General features: G+C 47.0%; 2 protein-coding genes across 2 annotated transcripts; one reads left to right on the top strand and one right to left on the bottom strand.

The window, feature by feature from the left end:
* Positions 1-3,013: 3,013 nt before the first annotated feature.
* Positions 3,014-6,144, top strand: LOC311129246 (hyaluronidase PH-20-like; the record flags this gene model as incomplete). The annotated part of the gene is made up of 6 exons (XM_084161542.1): positions 3,014-3,205; positions 3,405-3,571; positions 3,825-4,212; positions 4,412-4,570; positions 4,767-4,856; positions 5,719-6,144. The coding sequence occupies 6 exons, from the start codon at positions 3,014-3,016 to the stop codon at positions 6,142-6,144; spliced, it is 1,422 nt and encodes a 473-aa protein (XP_084017668.1).
* A 5,030-nt stretch (positions 6,145-11,174) lies between these two features.
* LOC311129496 (transmembrane protein 229A-like) lies at positions 11,175-13,292 on the bottom strand. Its single transcript, XM_084161790.1, has one exon. The coding sequence runs from the start codon at positions 13,188-13,190 to the stop codon at positions 12,102-12,104; it is 1,089 nt and encodes a 362-aa protein (XP_084017916.1). The 5' UTR covers positions 13,191-13,292; the 3' UTR covers positions 11,175-12,101.
* Positions 13,293-13,796: the final 504 nt, after the last annotated feature.

The following is a 13,796-nucleotide window of genomic DNA, read 5'->3' as shown; positions in this document are numbered from 1 at the left end:
CTAGTCCGATGAGGAGCGAAAGCCATTTCTCTAAAAGCCAAGGTGTCTTCCTTGGATCAAGAGTGTCGTCAGATCAAGGAGCTGTGGTGAAGGCCTGATGTGAAGGGATGTCCAGGTACCGTGTCGTCTGTCTTTTACCTTGTCGTTATATCTATCTGTGGGTTAGGCTTGGCAGGATAGGGATAGGGGATAGTGGTTAACTAAAGGGCAATTCCATGGCAGTTCTTCCATACAGCGCCAGCCATCTTTGTGGGCATCTTTGAGGCTGGCACTCAGCTGCCATAGCCAGCATTCTGACATGGCCACAACCTTTAGCCAAGGAGGTTCATTTAAGCACATGGGGAAAGGGATTGAAAAATGTTTGTGGGAAGATTGGTGAGATGATACAAATCTCTACTTGAAACAAATAAATGTCTGTAGAATGAAAGTTATAAATGACTATAAGTTCTAAATGACTAAGACAAACAGCCATCTGTAAATCTGTACAGTATATGTGTTCTATATGCAGTACACATCATACTGACAGTTTGTTGTCTGTTTCTTTGCTGACTGTTTTTCCTCCCCAGGAGAAAGGATGGGTCGGTACATCCAGAAGAGCAGGGGCTTTGTACTGCTGCTGTCCGCCCTCACCCTCTCTCTCCTGGGTGTCATCAGCTCCACTACCCTCCTACCTCCAACAACCTCCAGCCCTTCTCTTACACTCACTGCCACCTCTCCTCTTACCCACACTTCCACTCCCACCCTCTTCCCCAAAACATCCACATCCCCCCAGCCCCAACATCAAACTTCCTTCACCACCTTAAACCCTCCTCTCTCTCAGTCCTCGCCCGCTCCTCTCCCCTACACCACCATCCCACTCCTTTCCAAAACCACTGTTCCTCCTCTTCCCAAAACCTCCCATGCAACTCTACCTCATACCACCCGTGCCAAACCCAAAACGTTCCGCCCTCGACTCCCCCATACTACCCGCCTCCTCCAAAAAACCTCCCACCTTCGTCTCCCCAAAACTTCCCTTCCTCCTCCTCTCTATATGACCAGTGCCCTCCCCAAAACCTCCCGCCCACGTCTCCCCAAAATCTCCCCCACTCATCTCCTCAGTACCTCCTGCCCATTTCTCTCCAAAACTATTGTCCCTCCTGCCTCTCAGTCCTCGCCTGCTCCTCTCTCTTACACCAGCTCCACCACCATCCTTCCCCTCTCCACAACAACCATCCCTCCTTTCCCCCAAAACTCCCCTTCTCCTGTCCCCAATACCTCGCCTCCCCTAACCAAAACCTACCGCCTGTGTCCCCCCAAAACCTCCCCGACTCGTCTCCCCAAAACCTCTCACCCTCGTCTCCCCAAAACCTCTCACCGTCGTCTCCCCAAAACCTCTCACCCTCGTCTCCCCAAAACGACCTTCCCTCTCATTCCCAAAACCTCCCCTGCTCCAACTCCCTATATGACCAGTCCCCTACCCAAAACCTCTCCCAAAACCCCCAAAACTACCTTTCCTCATCTCCTCAAAATGTCCCCGTCTTGTCTCCCCAAAATGTCCCGCCTTCATCTCCCCAAAATCACTGTCCCTCCCTTACCCAAAACCACCACCCCTTTTCTCTCTCAGTCTTCCCCTTCTCCTCTCCCCTACACTTCCTCAACCACCACTCCCCCCCTTTCCACAACCACTGTTCCTCCTCTTCCCAAAACCTCCCATGCAACTCTACCTCATACCACCCGTGCCAAACCCAAAACGTTCCGCCCTCGACTCCCCCATACTACCCGCCTCCTCCAAAAAACCTCCCACCTTCGTCTCCCCAAAACTTCCCTTCCTCCTCCTCTCTATATGACCAGTGCCCTCCCCAAAACCTCCCGCCCACGTCTCCCCAAAATCTCCCCCACTCATCTCCTCAGTACCTCCTGCCCATTTCTCTCCAAAACTATTGTCCCTCCTGCCTCTCAGTCCTCGCCTGCTCCTCTCTCTTACACCAGCTCCACCACCATCCTTCCCCTCTACACAACAACCATCCCTCCTTTCCCCCAAAACTCCCCTTCTCCTGTCCCCAATACCTCGCCTCCCCTAACCAAAACCTACCGCCTGTGTCCCCCCAAAACCTCCCCGACTCGTCTCCCCAAAACCTCTCACCCTCGTCTCCCCAAAACCTCTCACCGTCGTCTCCCCAAAACCTCTCACCCTCGTCTCCCCAAAACGACCTTCCCTCTCATTCCCAAAACCTCCCCTGCTCCAACTCCCTATATGACCAGTCCCCTACCCAAAACCTCTCCCAAAACCCCCAAAACTACCTTTCCTCATCTCCTCAAAATGTCCCCGTCTTGTCTCCCCAAAATATCCCGCCTTCATCTCCCCAAAATCACTGTCCCTCCCTTACCCAAAACCACCACCCCTTTTCTCTCTCAGTCTTCCCCTTCTCCTCTCCCCTACACTTCCTCAACCACCACTCCCCCCCTTTCCACAACCACTGTCCCTCCTCTTCCCGATACCTCCCATCACCTAACCAAAACATATCGCCGTCGTCTCCACAAAATCTTCTCCACTCATCGCCCAAATACCACTCACCCTCATCTGCCCAAAACCTCCCGCCCTCGTCCTCCCAAAACTACCATCCCTCCTCTCCCCCGAATCACCACCTCTCCTCTCTCTCAGTCCTCCCCCGTTCCTCTCCTCTATATTTCCTCCACCACCATCCCTCCCTTCTTCACAACCACCATCACTCTCCTCCCCAAAACATCCCCTCCTCCACCTCCTCATACCACCTGTCCCCTCCTCAAAACCTCCCGCCCGCTTCTCCCCAAAACCTCCCCCCCTCGTCTTCCCAAAACTACCAACCCTCCCTTACCCAAAACCTTCCCTTCTCTTCCTCCTCCTCTCCCCCACACCACCAGTCCCTTCCCCAAAACGTTCCGTCCTCGTCTCCCCAAAACTTCCCGTCCACATCCCAAAACTACCACCCCTCCTCTCTCCACAACTACTGTCCCTCCTCTTCCCAAAACAACAATCGCTCCTCTTCCCTCTTCCATGCATCCCTTACCCAAAACCTCCACTCCTCGTCTGCCCAAAACCTCCCCCCATCGTCTTCCCCACACTGCTCCCCCTCTGTTTGACCGTGAGCCCTTCATAGTGACCTGGAACATCCCAGATCTGGTCTGTAACAGGTACAATATCTCCCTGGACACCTCCCCCTACAGAGGCGTGGCCACACCTGCCAAGGTAAGAAACAATACACATATACCTCTTGGAAAGCTGCTAACAGGTGTAAAAATGAATGATATCCAAAACAGTGTTTGACACATCAAACCTAAAACAATCATATACTTCAATGTCCTAACAGCGATTTACTGCGAGAAGTACAAGACATAACTTTATCCTAACAAAAACGTTACTGTGTTTCCTTCCTCCTTGCTTCTAGGTGCCAGGTCAGTTCCTGTCTCTGTTCTATACTGACCGATTGGGCCTCTACCCTCACGTGGACCTGCCTTCCAGGCAGCAGTTCTACGGAGGCATCCCCCAGAGAGGAAACCTTAGGGCCAGTCTGGCCAAGGCCCGCGCTGACATCAACTACTACATCCCCTCCAAGTACTGATCTAGAATCAGCTCCAAAATCCTAACCTTAATGATGAACCATCAGGTTGAAACTAAGGGGCAACTACAACTGCTACTCTACTGCAGTACATCCTCTCCATGTAGAGGTTGCCCTTAGGCACAGATCAATGTTTAATTCACCATGTTCAAACACTACCTTAACCATTAAGGGAGAGTTGGGGACACAACACTGACCTTAGATCAGTGCATAATAAGTGTATAACTTTACTACTCCACCCCCCTCCAGGACGGCCCGTGGCCTGGCTGTGATCGATTGGGAGGACTGGCGCCCCTTGTGGGCCAGGAACTGGGGCTCCAAGTGGATCTACAGGACCCTATCAGTGACCCATGCCCGCCAGAGGGACCGCTCCCTCACAGCCCGGTTTGCCACGGCTACAGCCAAGAAGCAGTTCCAGGCCGCAGCCCGCAGCTACATGGCAGAGACTCTGTCCTTGGGTAGCCGGCTCAGGCCCAACTACCAGTGGGGATTCTACCTGTTCCCCAACTGTTATAACCATGGTTGGATGGAGCCGGGATACACAGGGAGATGTTCCAAGGAGGTGAGGGGGCAGAATGATGAGCTGCTCTGGCTGTGGGAGGCTAGTTCCGCACTCTACCCCTCTATATACCTGCAGGTAAGAATGTTTTTTGGGGGGCGGGGGAGGATATTACTAATTCATAATCTAACATCTACCCCTAGTCTGGTAGCCAGATGTGTTTTGGTTTTGCCATCTCCTGTGTAGTCTGGCAGGCTATACTAAAAGTCTGGTGCTTGCTAGTTTGTAGGTAAGGTGAGAGAGACTAACTCCTATGTGGTTGTTGTGCCTCCTTTAGGCATCTCTAAGGGACAGGCATAGCGCCGCCCTGTTGGTGAGGAACCGAGTCCAGGAGGCACTGAGGGTGTCTGCCCTGCCCGCCCGGCCCGCCACCGCACCCGTCTACGTGTACACACGACCCGTCTTCATCGACCAGAACAGACGCTTTCTCAGCCAGGTGAGAAATATGCTTCTTACAGAGGCTTTTGACCAATCCTAAATGAGTCTCTAGCCCCTACCCCCCAGACACATGAAGCAGGTTGATGGTGGGGATCTGAGGTTAGAGCAATGCTGTCCTGAGGTGCAGTTACCTCTGTCATACCCCCTACCACTGTAATAATAACCCTTTGCTTTAACTGTGTGATGTTCTCCAGGGGGACCTTGTCAGCACCATCGGGGAGAGTGCTGCTGTGGGGGCCTCAGGAGCCGTGCTGTGGGGGGCCAGTGCCGACTACAATGACAAGGTTAGGTGATACTCTAGCCCTGTTTATACCTGGTTCTAACATGCATCCTTTGTCCTAATTTTGTCCACATTCTGATTGTACCCACATTTTCAGACAGGTGTACTGTATGTAGACAATCAAAAGACGCATTGTGATCTGATTGTGATCAGATCTTCCTCACAACCTCCGGAGGTAGTCAGGCACGCATTGTGTCTGGATATCTTACAAGTGTAGTTGGATCTGGACAGTGACACCATTTAAATCATCTTTATCCTGCCTTCTAAAATCATTGACAGGTGGCACCATTAATTTATGGCATCAATATGCATCTTAAAATAAATAAATATGCATTCAAGGAGGGACCACTGAAGGTGATACTCCCCACTCTCACTGAAAGCCAATACCACTGACATTTTTACATTTTAGTCATTTAGCAGACACTCTTATCCAGAGCGACTTACAGTAGTGAGTGTATACATTTTTTTACTTTTTTGACCCCACTCAGTTAATGTTGACAGAAAACACCACAGCCATAGTGGACCTGGAATGTCTTATCGGACACTATGGCTGTGTCCCAAATGGCCAGGGCCAATCAAAGGTAGTGACTACATTAGAGGGAATAGGGTGCCATTTGAGACACAGAAATAATTTTAAGCAACAAAACTATACGAAAGCAGAACAAAAGTATTCTCACCATGAATAGAATATTCCAGCACATATGAATCCACTTGAACTTTCTTTGATGTATTGTTCCACCCCTCCACCCTCCCTTCCCACAGGCATCCTGTGAGGCTCTCTAGGAGTACCTCACCAGTGCGCATGACCTTGAAGAGTTATCATTTCCTCCAACTTTCTCTCTCTCTCCCTCCCTCCCTCCCCACAGGCGTCGTGTGAGGCTCTTTCCTCGTACCTCACCACCACGCTCAACCCCTACGTCGCCAACGTGACCGCCGCCGCCCAGCTCTGCAGCGACTTCCTGTGCCAGGGGAATGGCCGCTGCATCCGGAAGCACTACGAGTCAGACCACTACCTCCACCTGTCCTCAGGGAACTTCCGTATCCTCCGGGCCAGGAACACGTACATGGTCCTGGGGACGCCCAGTCTGGCTGACCTGACTCTCTTCTCCAAGAGGTTCACCTGTCAATGCTATACAGGACGGACATGTGCCCCAAAGCTGCCCATACACCTGTCTAAAGCGCTGGTGTTCAGACTGAAGCATCAGGGTCTGTCCGACAAGACTAAGACACTGAATAAAGTGATAGCTGATATGGAACAATCAACCATTAAGGAGAACTTGAAAAAACACTGAAACACTGATGGATGGATCATGAGTGTTGGCCTGTGTAACTGGACTATGTCCTGTGTAACATACACAAGGTGGCACAAGTCTCTCGTTTGACCTACTTAATAATACTGTAATAAGAGGTAAGTACTTGAACATCCCAGGCATATGATGGTTTAGGGTAAAATGTTGACTAAAAGTGTTGATTGCACATAAGGAGAAACTATAGTGTGTGCCATGCAGTACTGTAAAACCTGAGTTTCAGGTTGCTGTTCTCTCTGTGCCTTAAAGTTCACATTGCAGTAATGATAAAGCTTCATACGTCTACTAATTCCATTCAGCTGGAAATAGCCTAAAGACATTGACATGTTGCGACAGGAACAAAGATGAGTGTATTGCAAGTAGAGATAGTTTCTGTGACAACATTTCTCCTGTAGTTATTTGCATATCATGTGAGTGTATTTGAAAATAAAAACGGGACTCTGTCTCTGTGAATATTTACAGTGTCATTGGTTGTCTATTGCACTCACTGTTGTGTTACTGACCCTCACAGTGTTGATGTTGTGAAGACAGGCACCTATTAGAGCTGATATTATAAATATTTTATTAAATGACATTGACAAGAGGTGCTAATAGTTTCTTCTCCACATATTGTGAATGACTAATTAAAGTACATGGCCAAAAGTGTAATATAAGATTTTCCTTGCCCTGCCCTAATAATAATAATAAACCTTGTGTGTAAGGATGACTCCTGCCTTGCTTTGGAAGCCGTCCTCACTCCTTGAAACTCGAGGGGAGTGCGAGACCACGGTAGAGCCCAAAGCCTTATTAAGCATTAAAGTAGATTACTGTAGACATTTGGCATTTAAGCATTAGCCTGCTTTACTCTGTAGAGAATGACCTTGAATTTTTGCCAGACTTCTGAACTTAGGCCCACAACCCTATTAAGAGTTTGAGTGCGTGTGTTGTAACTGGAAACAGAGAAGTGATACCTCAGAGAGCCAGGAGTGAAGCAGTAAACATCAACACTAAATGCTGTGTTAGTATCTGTGTTCTACTGTTCTAACAAATAAAGGAAGTCTGCAGGGAGATAATGAGCCCAGGGTCATCCGGCCAATTAGATAAGCCAGTGTTGTCCCCTTGATGTTTATGGCCAATCAGATAGGCTGGTGGTGCTGGGTATCAGATATGAGAACATAACAGGTCCCTACAGTAACAGTCCTGCTCTTCTTACCTTACCCCTCCAACCTCACTGAATGGTATCCTTGACAACTTTCCACAGGTAGCCTAGCCTACACACACACACCTAACAAACAGTGCAGAGGTGGAAAAACCAGAGTCTTCATCTCTGCCTCTCATGCAGACTCAATCTGACACTATGCACAGATAAGAGTCATTTAGTATCTCTTGATCCACTCAGAGCAGTGTTGACTTTATATTTGAGATGCGGTTTCCTGTAAAAGGTCAGGCATTTTATGTGTTTTATGACATTGTGCAACTTTCCTAGGCAGCTGATCTGAGAGAAGCACAGAAAACCTGTAAATACAAGCAATTTAGTGTAAATCAAGACAACATGAACATGAACCACCTTGGCGGTTCAACATGGAATTCTTTGAGATTTAATGAAGTTATAAGTAATGTACAGTTTACAGGCTACACTATTTCCATCCAGTGATTGATTCAATTCAATTTCACCATGGACATACTGTACCAAGAATACTTCAGTCTCTCCTCATTTATAACATAAACATGGTTTTCCTTCCTCATTGTGAGCCATAAAGGACATAATTGTACTCTATTATTAAATACAGTTGATCAATGATTTCCAAACCTCAAGTTTTAAAATAAACATTATCATATAGTTAAGATAACAACTTTACCAGGGACAGGAGGTTCTCCCCGACCACATAACCAGTAAAGAAACTCCTGGTCCTATTCATCATCGAGGCAGTAACTTCTTGTCCTGTTCATCATCACTGAGGCAGTGTCACGATCGTTGAGAGACGGGTCAGACCAAGGTGCAGCGTGGTATGCGAACATGTTTATTTAACTCAAATAAACCAACGTAACGTGAAGTCCAAGGCTATACACAATACAAGCCAAACACAGGAACAAGATCCCACAAACGTAGTAGGCAAACAGGCTACTTAAGTATGATCCCCAATCAGAGACAACGAGCCACAGCTGCCTCTGATTGGGAATCACACCCGGCCAAACATAGAAATACGAATCTAGATCCTAAACATAGAAAACATCACATAGATTTCCACACCCTGACTCAACATACAAGAGTTCCATACGTCAGGGCGTGACAGGCAGTTACTGTTGGGCCATGTGTATCCCTCTTTTGCATCGCCCACAACAAAAGCCCACCATTTTGAAATGACAAACCAAAAGGAAAAGAATGTTGTTATTTCAGTCAGTCCAGTGTGAGTGTCCAGAAGACTGGAAGGTATTGTTTGTTTGCGCAGGCCAGGAAACTCCCACGGCATGAAAGATACACTTCATATTCATAATCATCTGACAAAAATCACGTGCAAAAATTGAAATATTTTAATAACATATGTTATCAGATCTTTTTCCTTGGACATGTATAACTCATCCGTATTACCAGCTTTCAGTTACCTCCAATCTTAGTTTCACGGAATCCCCAGGACTGATGAAGGCAGGAAGTAAAATGCATAAAAAACATGCTAGAGAATCATAAAATCAGTAAAAGAGCTAAAACTATACGTTTCCAAACGTACTTTCCAAAGAGTATAATGTTGGAACAGGTTGCTAGTGAAGTACTAACTGTAAGTCGCTCTGGATAAGAGCGTCTGCTAAATGACAAAAATGTAAATGTAAAGTCACAGTGCCAGGTATTCACACATCCTGTATGTGTTTGGCCCCTCAGAGAGAACATGAGACTCTACCGTGTGGTACAAGTGCAAACGAGGAAATAAAACAGGCAGAAAGATCTATGACAAAGGACAAAGGGCTCTATACATGGTGGTTGATCCCAAGTAATTCTACTGTACAGTGAGGGAAAAAAGTATTTGATCCCCTACTGATTTTGTACGTTTGCCCACTGACAAAGACATGATCAGTCTATAATTTTAATGGTAGGTTTATTTGAACAGTGAGAGACAGAATAACAACAACAAAATCCAAAAAAAGGCATTTCAAAAATGTTATGAATTGATTAGCATTTTAATGAGGGAAATAAGTATTTGACCCCTCTGCAAAACATGACTTAGTACTTGGTTGCAAAACCCTTTTTGGCAATCACAGAGGTCAGACGTTTCTTGTAGTTGGCCACCAGGTTTGCACACATCTCAGGAGGGATTTTGTCCCACTCCTCTTTGCAGATCTTCTCCAAGTCATTAAGGTTTCGAGGCTGACGTTTGGCAACTCGAACCTTCAGCTCCCTCCACAGATTTTCTATGGGATTAAGGTCTAGAGACTGGCTAGGCCACTCCAGGACCTTAATGTGCTTCTTCTTGAGCCACTCCTTTGTTGCCTTGGCCGTGTGTTTTGGGTCATTGTTATGATGGAATACCCATCCACGACCCATTCTCAATGCTCTGGCTGAGGGAAGGAGGTTCTCACCCAAGATGTGACGGTACATGGCCCCGTCCATCGTCCCTTTGATGCGGTGAAGTTGTCCTGTCCCCTTAGCAGAAAAACACCCCCAAAGCATAATGTTTCCACCTCCATGTTTGACGGTGGGGATGGTGTTCTTGGGGTCATAGGCAGCATTCCTCCTCCTCCAAACACGGCGAGTTGAGTTGATGCCAAAGAGCTCGATTTTGGTCTTATCTGACCACAACACTTTCACCCAGTTCTCCTCTGAATCATTCAGATGTTCATTGGCAAACTTCAGACGGCCCTGTATATGTGCTTTCTTGAGCAGGGGGACCTTGCGGGCGCTGCAGGATTTCAGTCCTTCACGGCGTAGTGTGTTACCAATTGTTTTCTTGGTGACTATGGTCCCAGCTGCCTTGAGATCATTGACAAGATCCTCCCGTGTAGTTCTGGGCTGATTCCTCACCGTTCTCATGATCATTACAACTCCACGAGGTGAGATCTTGCATTGAGCCCCAGGCCGAGGTAGATTGACAGTTATTTTGTGTTTCTTCCATTTGCGAATAATCGCACCAACTGTTGTCACCTTCTCACCAAACTGCTTGGCGATGGTTTTGTAGCCCATTCCAGCCTTGTGTAGGTCTACAATCTTGTCCCTGACATCCTTGGAGAGCTCTTTGGTAATAATAATAATATGCCATTTAGCAGACGCTTTTATCCTAAGCGACTTACAGTCATGCGTGCATAAATTTTTGTGTATGGGTGGTCCCGGGGATCGAACCCACTACCTTGGCGTTACAAGCGCCGTGCTCTACCAGCTGAGCTACAGAGGACCACGGTGGAGAGTTTGGAATCTGATTGATTGATTGCTTCTGTGGACAGGTGTCTTTTATACAGGTAACAAACTGAGATTAGGAGAACTCCCTTTAAGAGTGTGCTCCTAATCTCAGTTCGTTACCTGTATAAAAGACACCTGGGAGCCAGAAATCTTTCTGATTGAGAGGGGGTCAAATACTTATTTCCCTTATTAAAATGCAAATCAATTTATAACATTTTTGACATGCGTTTTTCTGGATTTTTTTGTTGTTATTCTGTCTCTCACTGTTCAAATAAACCTACCATTAAAATTATAGACTGATCATTTCTTTGTCAGTGGGCAAACGAACAAAATCAGCAGGGGATCAAATACTTTTTTCCCTCACTGTACATGCTCCACACCTGACTCCCAGGCCTGGGTTCAAATACTATTTTGAAATAATTTCAAATACTTTAGCTAGGCTTGACTGAGCTTTCCTGGAGTAATGGAACCAATAGAATATTCGCAAAAATTCAAACCCCAAACCCTGTCCATCTGGCACTCCAGGCAGCTTAAAGCAAACAGTGAAAGTGTCTGAAAGATTTCAAGTAGTATTTGAACCCAGGTCTGCTGACTCCTGATATTGCATACTCCAGATCAACCTATAAAGTGTAAACCATAAAAAGCTGACTCGTACTCCGCTGCTTTATAAACGTTAGGTAAACAAGCCTGGGGCTGGAGATGTCCCTATGTAAACAAGGGAGAAAACTAAAGCAGATCCTCAGGGTCTGTCTGACTTGCACACATTGCCTGTTTACATGACCCAGATTAAGCCTAAAGTTGTGGACTAAAACACACTTTCAATTCCCCATTGAGCTTCCTTTTCAGTTCAGCCAGGACTAGGGGGAAACTGGCACACATAGTTTATTCTAGTTCAGTTTGTCTTTAGTCCAGCTGTCTGTAGGTTTGCTCAGAAAGGCACTCCAACACAGTAAGGTTAAGGTTCAGAAAAAGATTCACAGTGAGATTAATTCGGTCCACCACCCATTCTATTCTGTTCGATTACAACTCATGCTACATACATTTTGAACTTTTGAGAACCTATTTTATTTCTAAATGTCATGCATTTTTTAAGGTAATAAGATTTAAGCAATTAAGTGCTTATGAATGTGCATATGCAGCCATGCACAAATTAGTTCAAAGAATGCTCTGGTATTGAAGAGACCAACCCAGTCAAAAGGTGCCACCATGCATATGGCTGACTTTGTCAATAAAGTTTAAGAAATAATTCACAGCTCTAAAATCATGAGAAAGCAAGTGAAGTGTAAATTGTAAAATATAATTGTTTCATCTACATCAAAGTTAGAAATGGCAGTTGTCATCACAGCAGAAATGGCAGACAAGGCATGTCTGTGTGTTTAGGCTACCTGTCACAAATTGATAGGCTAATCGTTAGAATCACTGATAAACGATGATGTCTAAACAGCTACATCAATTCCACATTTCCATCAGGGAAATACACATTATGTTACAAAGTGCGGGTACACCATTGATGATCTTAAATGTCCTCTTCATCATTTGTATTAGTATCAATAGTCCCTAGATCAAACGTGGCCTAGGCCTATAATAAATGTTTTTTCCTGGACACGGGGCAGACGTTGACGCCCGCGCCCTGCCATGAGTGCCCTCGCTCCTCGTCTTTGGCACACACCACCACGCGCAGCAGAACGTTGGACAGAATATCCTGGTAGAGACTGATGCAGACCCATCCGGGCAGGTAGAGGAGCGTGATCAGGCCCATGAAGTTGAATGGATAGTGGGAATAGTCCCAGGAGCATGCGCCGTACTGCCGCAGCGCCAGCCCCCAACAGAACTCCCAGGTGTAGATGAAGCAGATATAGATGGGGAGTCGCCTCCAGGTGCTCCAGCCCCGTCTGAAGTGCAAATGCAGGTAGAGTTTCTCTACAACGAGGCTGCAGCTCCCGTACATCAGGAAGGACCACAGGGACGTGTGGCCGCTCATGGTCCGATCCGATTTCTCCACAAGGTTGAATATCGAGGTAAAAATGATCTCGTCCAGAAAGCCATGCATTCCAAAGAAGAGGAATCGCACAACATCGGGCAGGCCGTTATTAGGCAGCGGCTCCAGTGTGCGCTCTGCCGGGGTAGCCAGGGTCCGTTTCCCGGGGCAGTGGTAGCGCAGCCGCGCAAGCCCCTTGTGGAATACTTGGGTGAAGTACAGGGCCAGTAGGTAGTGAACTACGAGATGAGTGGCAGAGACTATTCTAACGTGCTCGGTCAGCGTGTTTATATTCCCAATCAGGATCTGTAACCCAATGTACACAGAGGGATAGAAAACAAGGTGAAAAACTACTGGGCGTCCTTGAAAGCACTTCTTTTGCGAATATATTTTTTCCAGCAAGAAATGCGTCAGCGAGTGCATGATGCAGAGGTACGGGGAGGAAAAGCCGAACAGTTTGGGGTCGCTGTCAGCCAAAAGACCCTGTGCCGACGACAGGAGGATATCCAAAGTGACACCGTGCATCCCATAGAAATAGAGCCGCAACCATTGTGGCAGCTCTGTCATTGATTCGCCCGCGTCAACTGCCTCGCTGGGTGGATCTCTTTGCTGGGGCTTCCTCGCTGCTCTCATGCTGCCACTTCCTTGTCCTGCCCGGTTCCGCGGGCTTTCTCTCCGCCAGCTGGCCATGGTTGATCTCTCCTCGGAGAGAATCAGAGAGAAGCTCTTGTTCTTTGTTCCTGGCACATTCTGTACTTTTAACGGAGCTGCGGCGGTGTCATTAGCAGCTTCGCACCTGACAGCGCGTCTGATCCACAGCAAAGATTTTATATTATATTGATAAGATAGTCGAGTGGCCGCTTTAACAATGGAAATGCATGTCCTCAAAGATGGAAGGCAGGTGGGAGGAGGCGAGATCAGGTGGAACCATTCTAGCCAATGAGAGGGCAGATACGCTTGTGAACAACAGGCACTAAAGTCAAAGACAGTAGGCTTACAGTATTAAGATAGGCAGAAATTGCTTCTCCAAAAGAAATCACAGATCATGCTTGTAGGTAATGTCATGGCGACGTTGGCTAGCTAAACTCATGCGCAGAAACACGTCATTGGGTCAATTGGTTGTTTCGCGCCGAACTGCGCATGTGTTAATCAAAGGCACTCCTTCGACATAACGTTTTTGATGAAAATTAAAATGTGTTTGTCACTTTCACGAGGTTGGAGTAATAACACGTTCAACTACTTAAGACATTGGCTCGAATCTAGGTTGTGCCTTTAGATTTTTTTGTGTGAAAATTA

This window comes from Coregonus lavaretus, assembly GCF_964263955.1.
Source record: "Coregonus lavaretus genome assembly, chromosome: 5".
Taxonomy (NCBI): domain Eukaryota; kingdom Metazoa; phylum Chordata; class Actinopteri; order Salmoniformes; family Salmonidae; genus Coregonus; species Coregonus lavaretus.
This window is presented reverse-complemented; position numbering and strand designations above follow the sequence as displayed.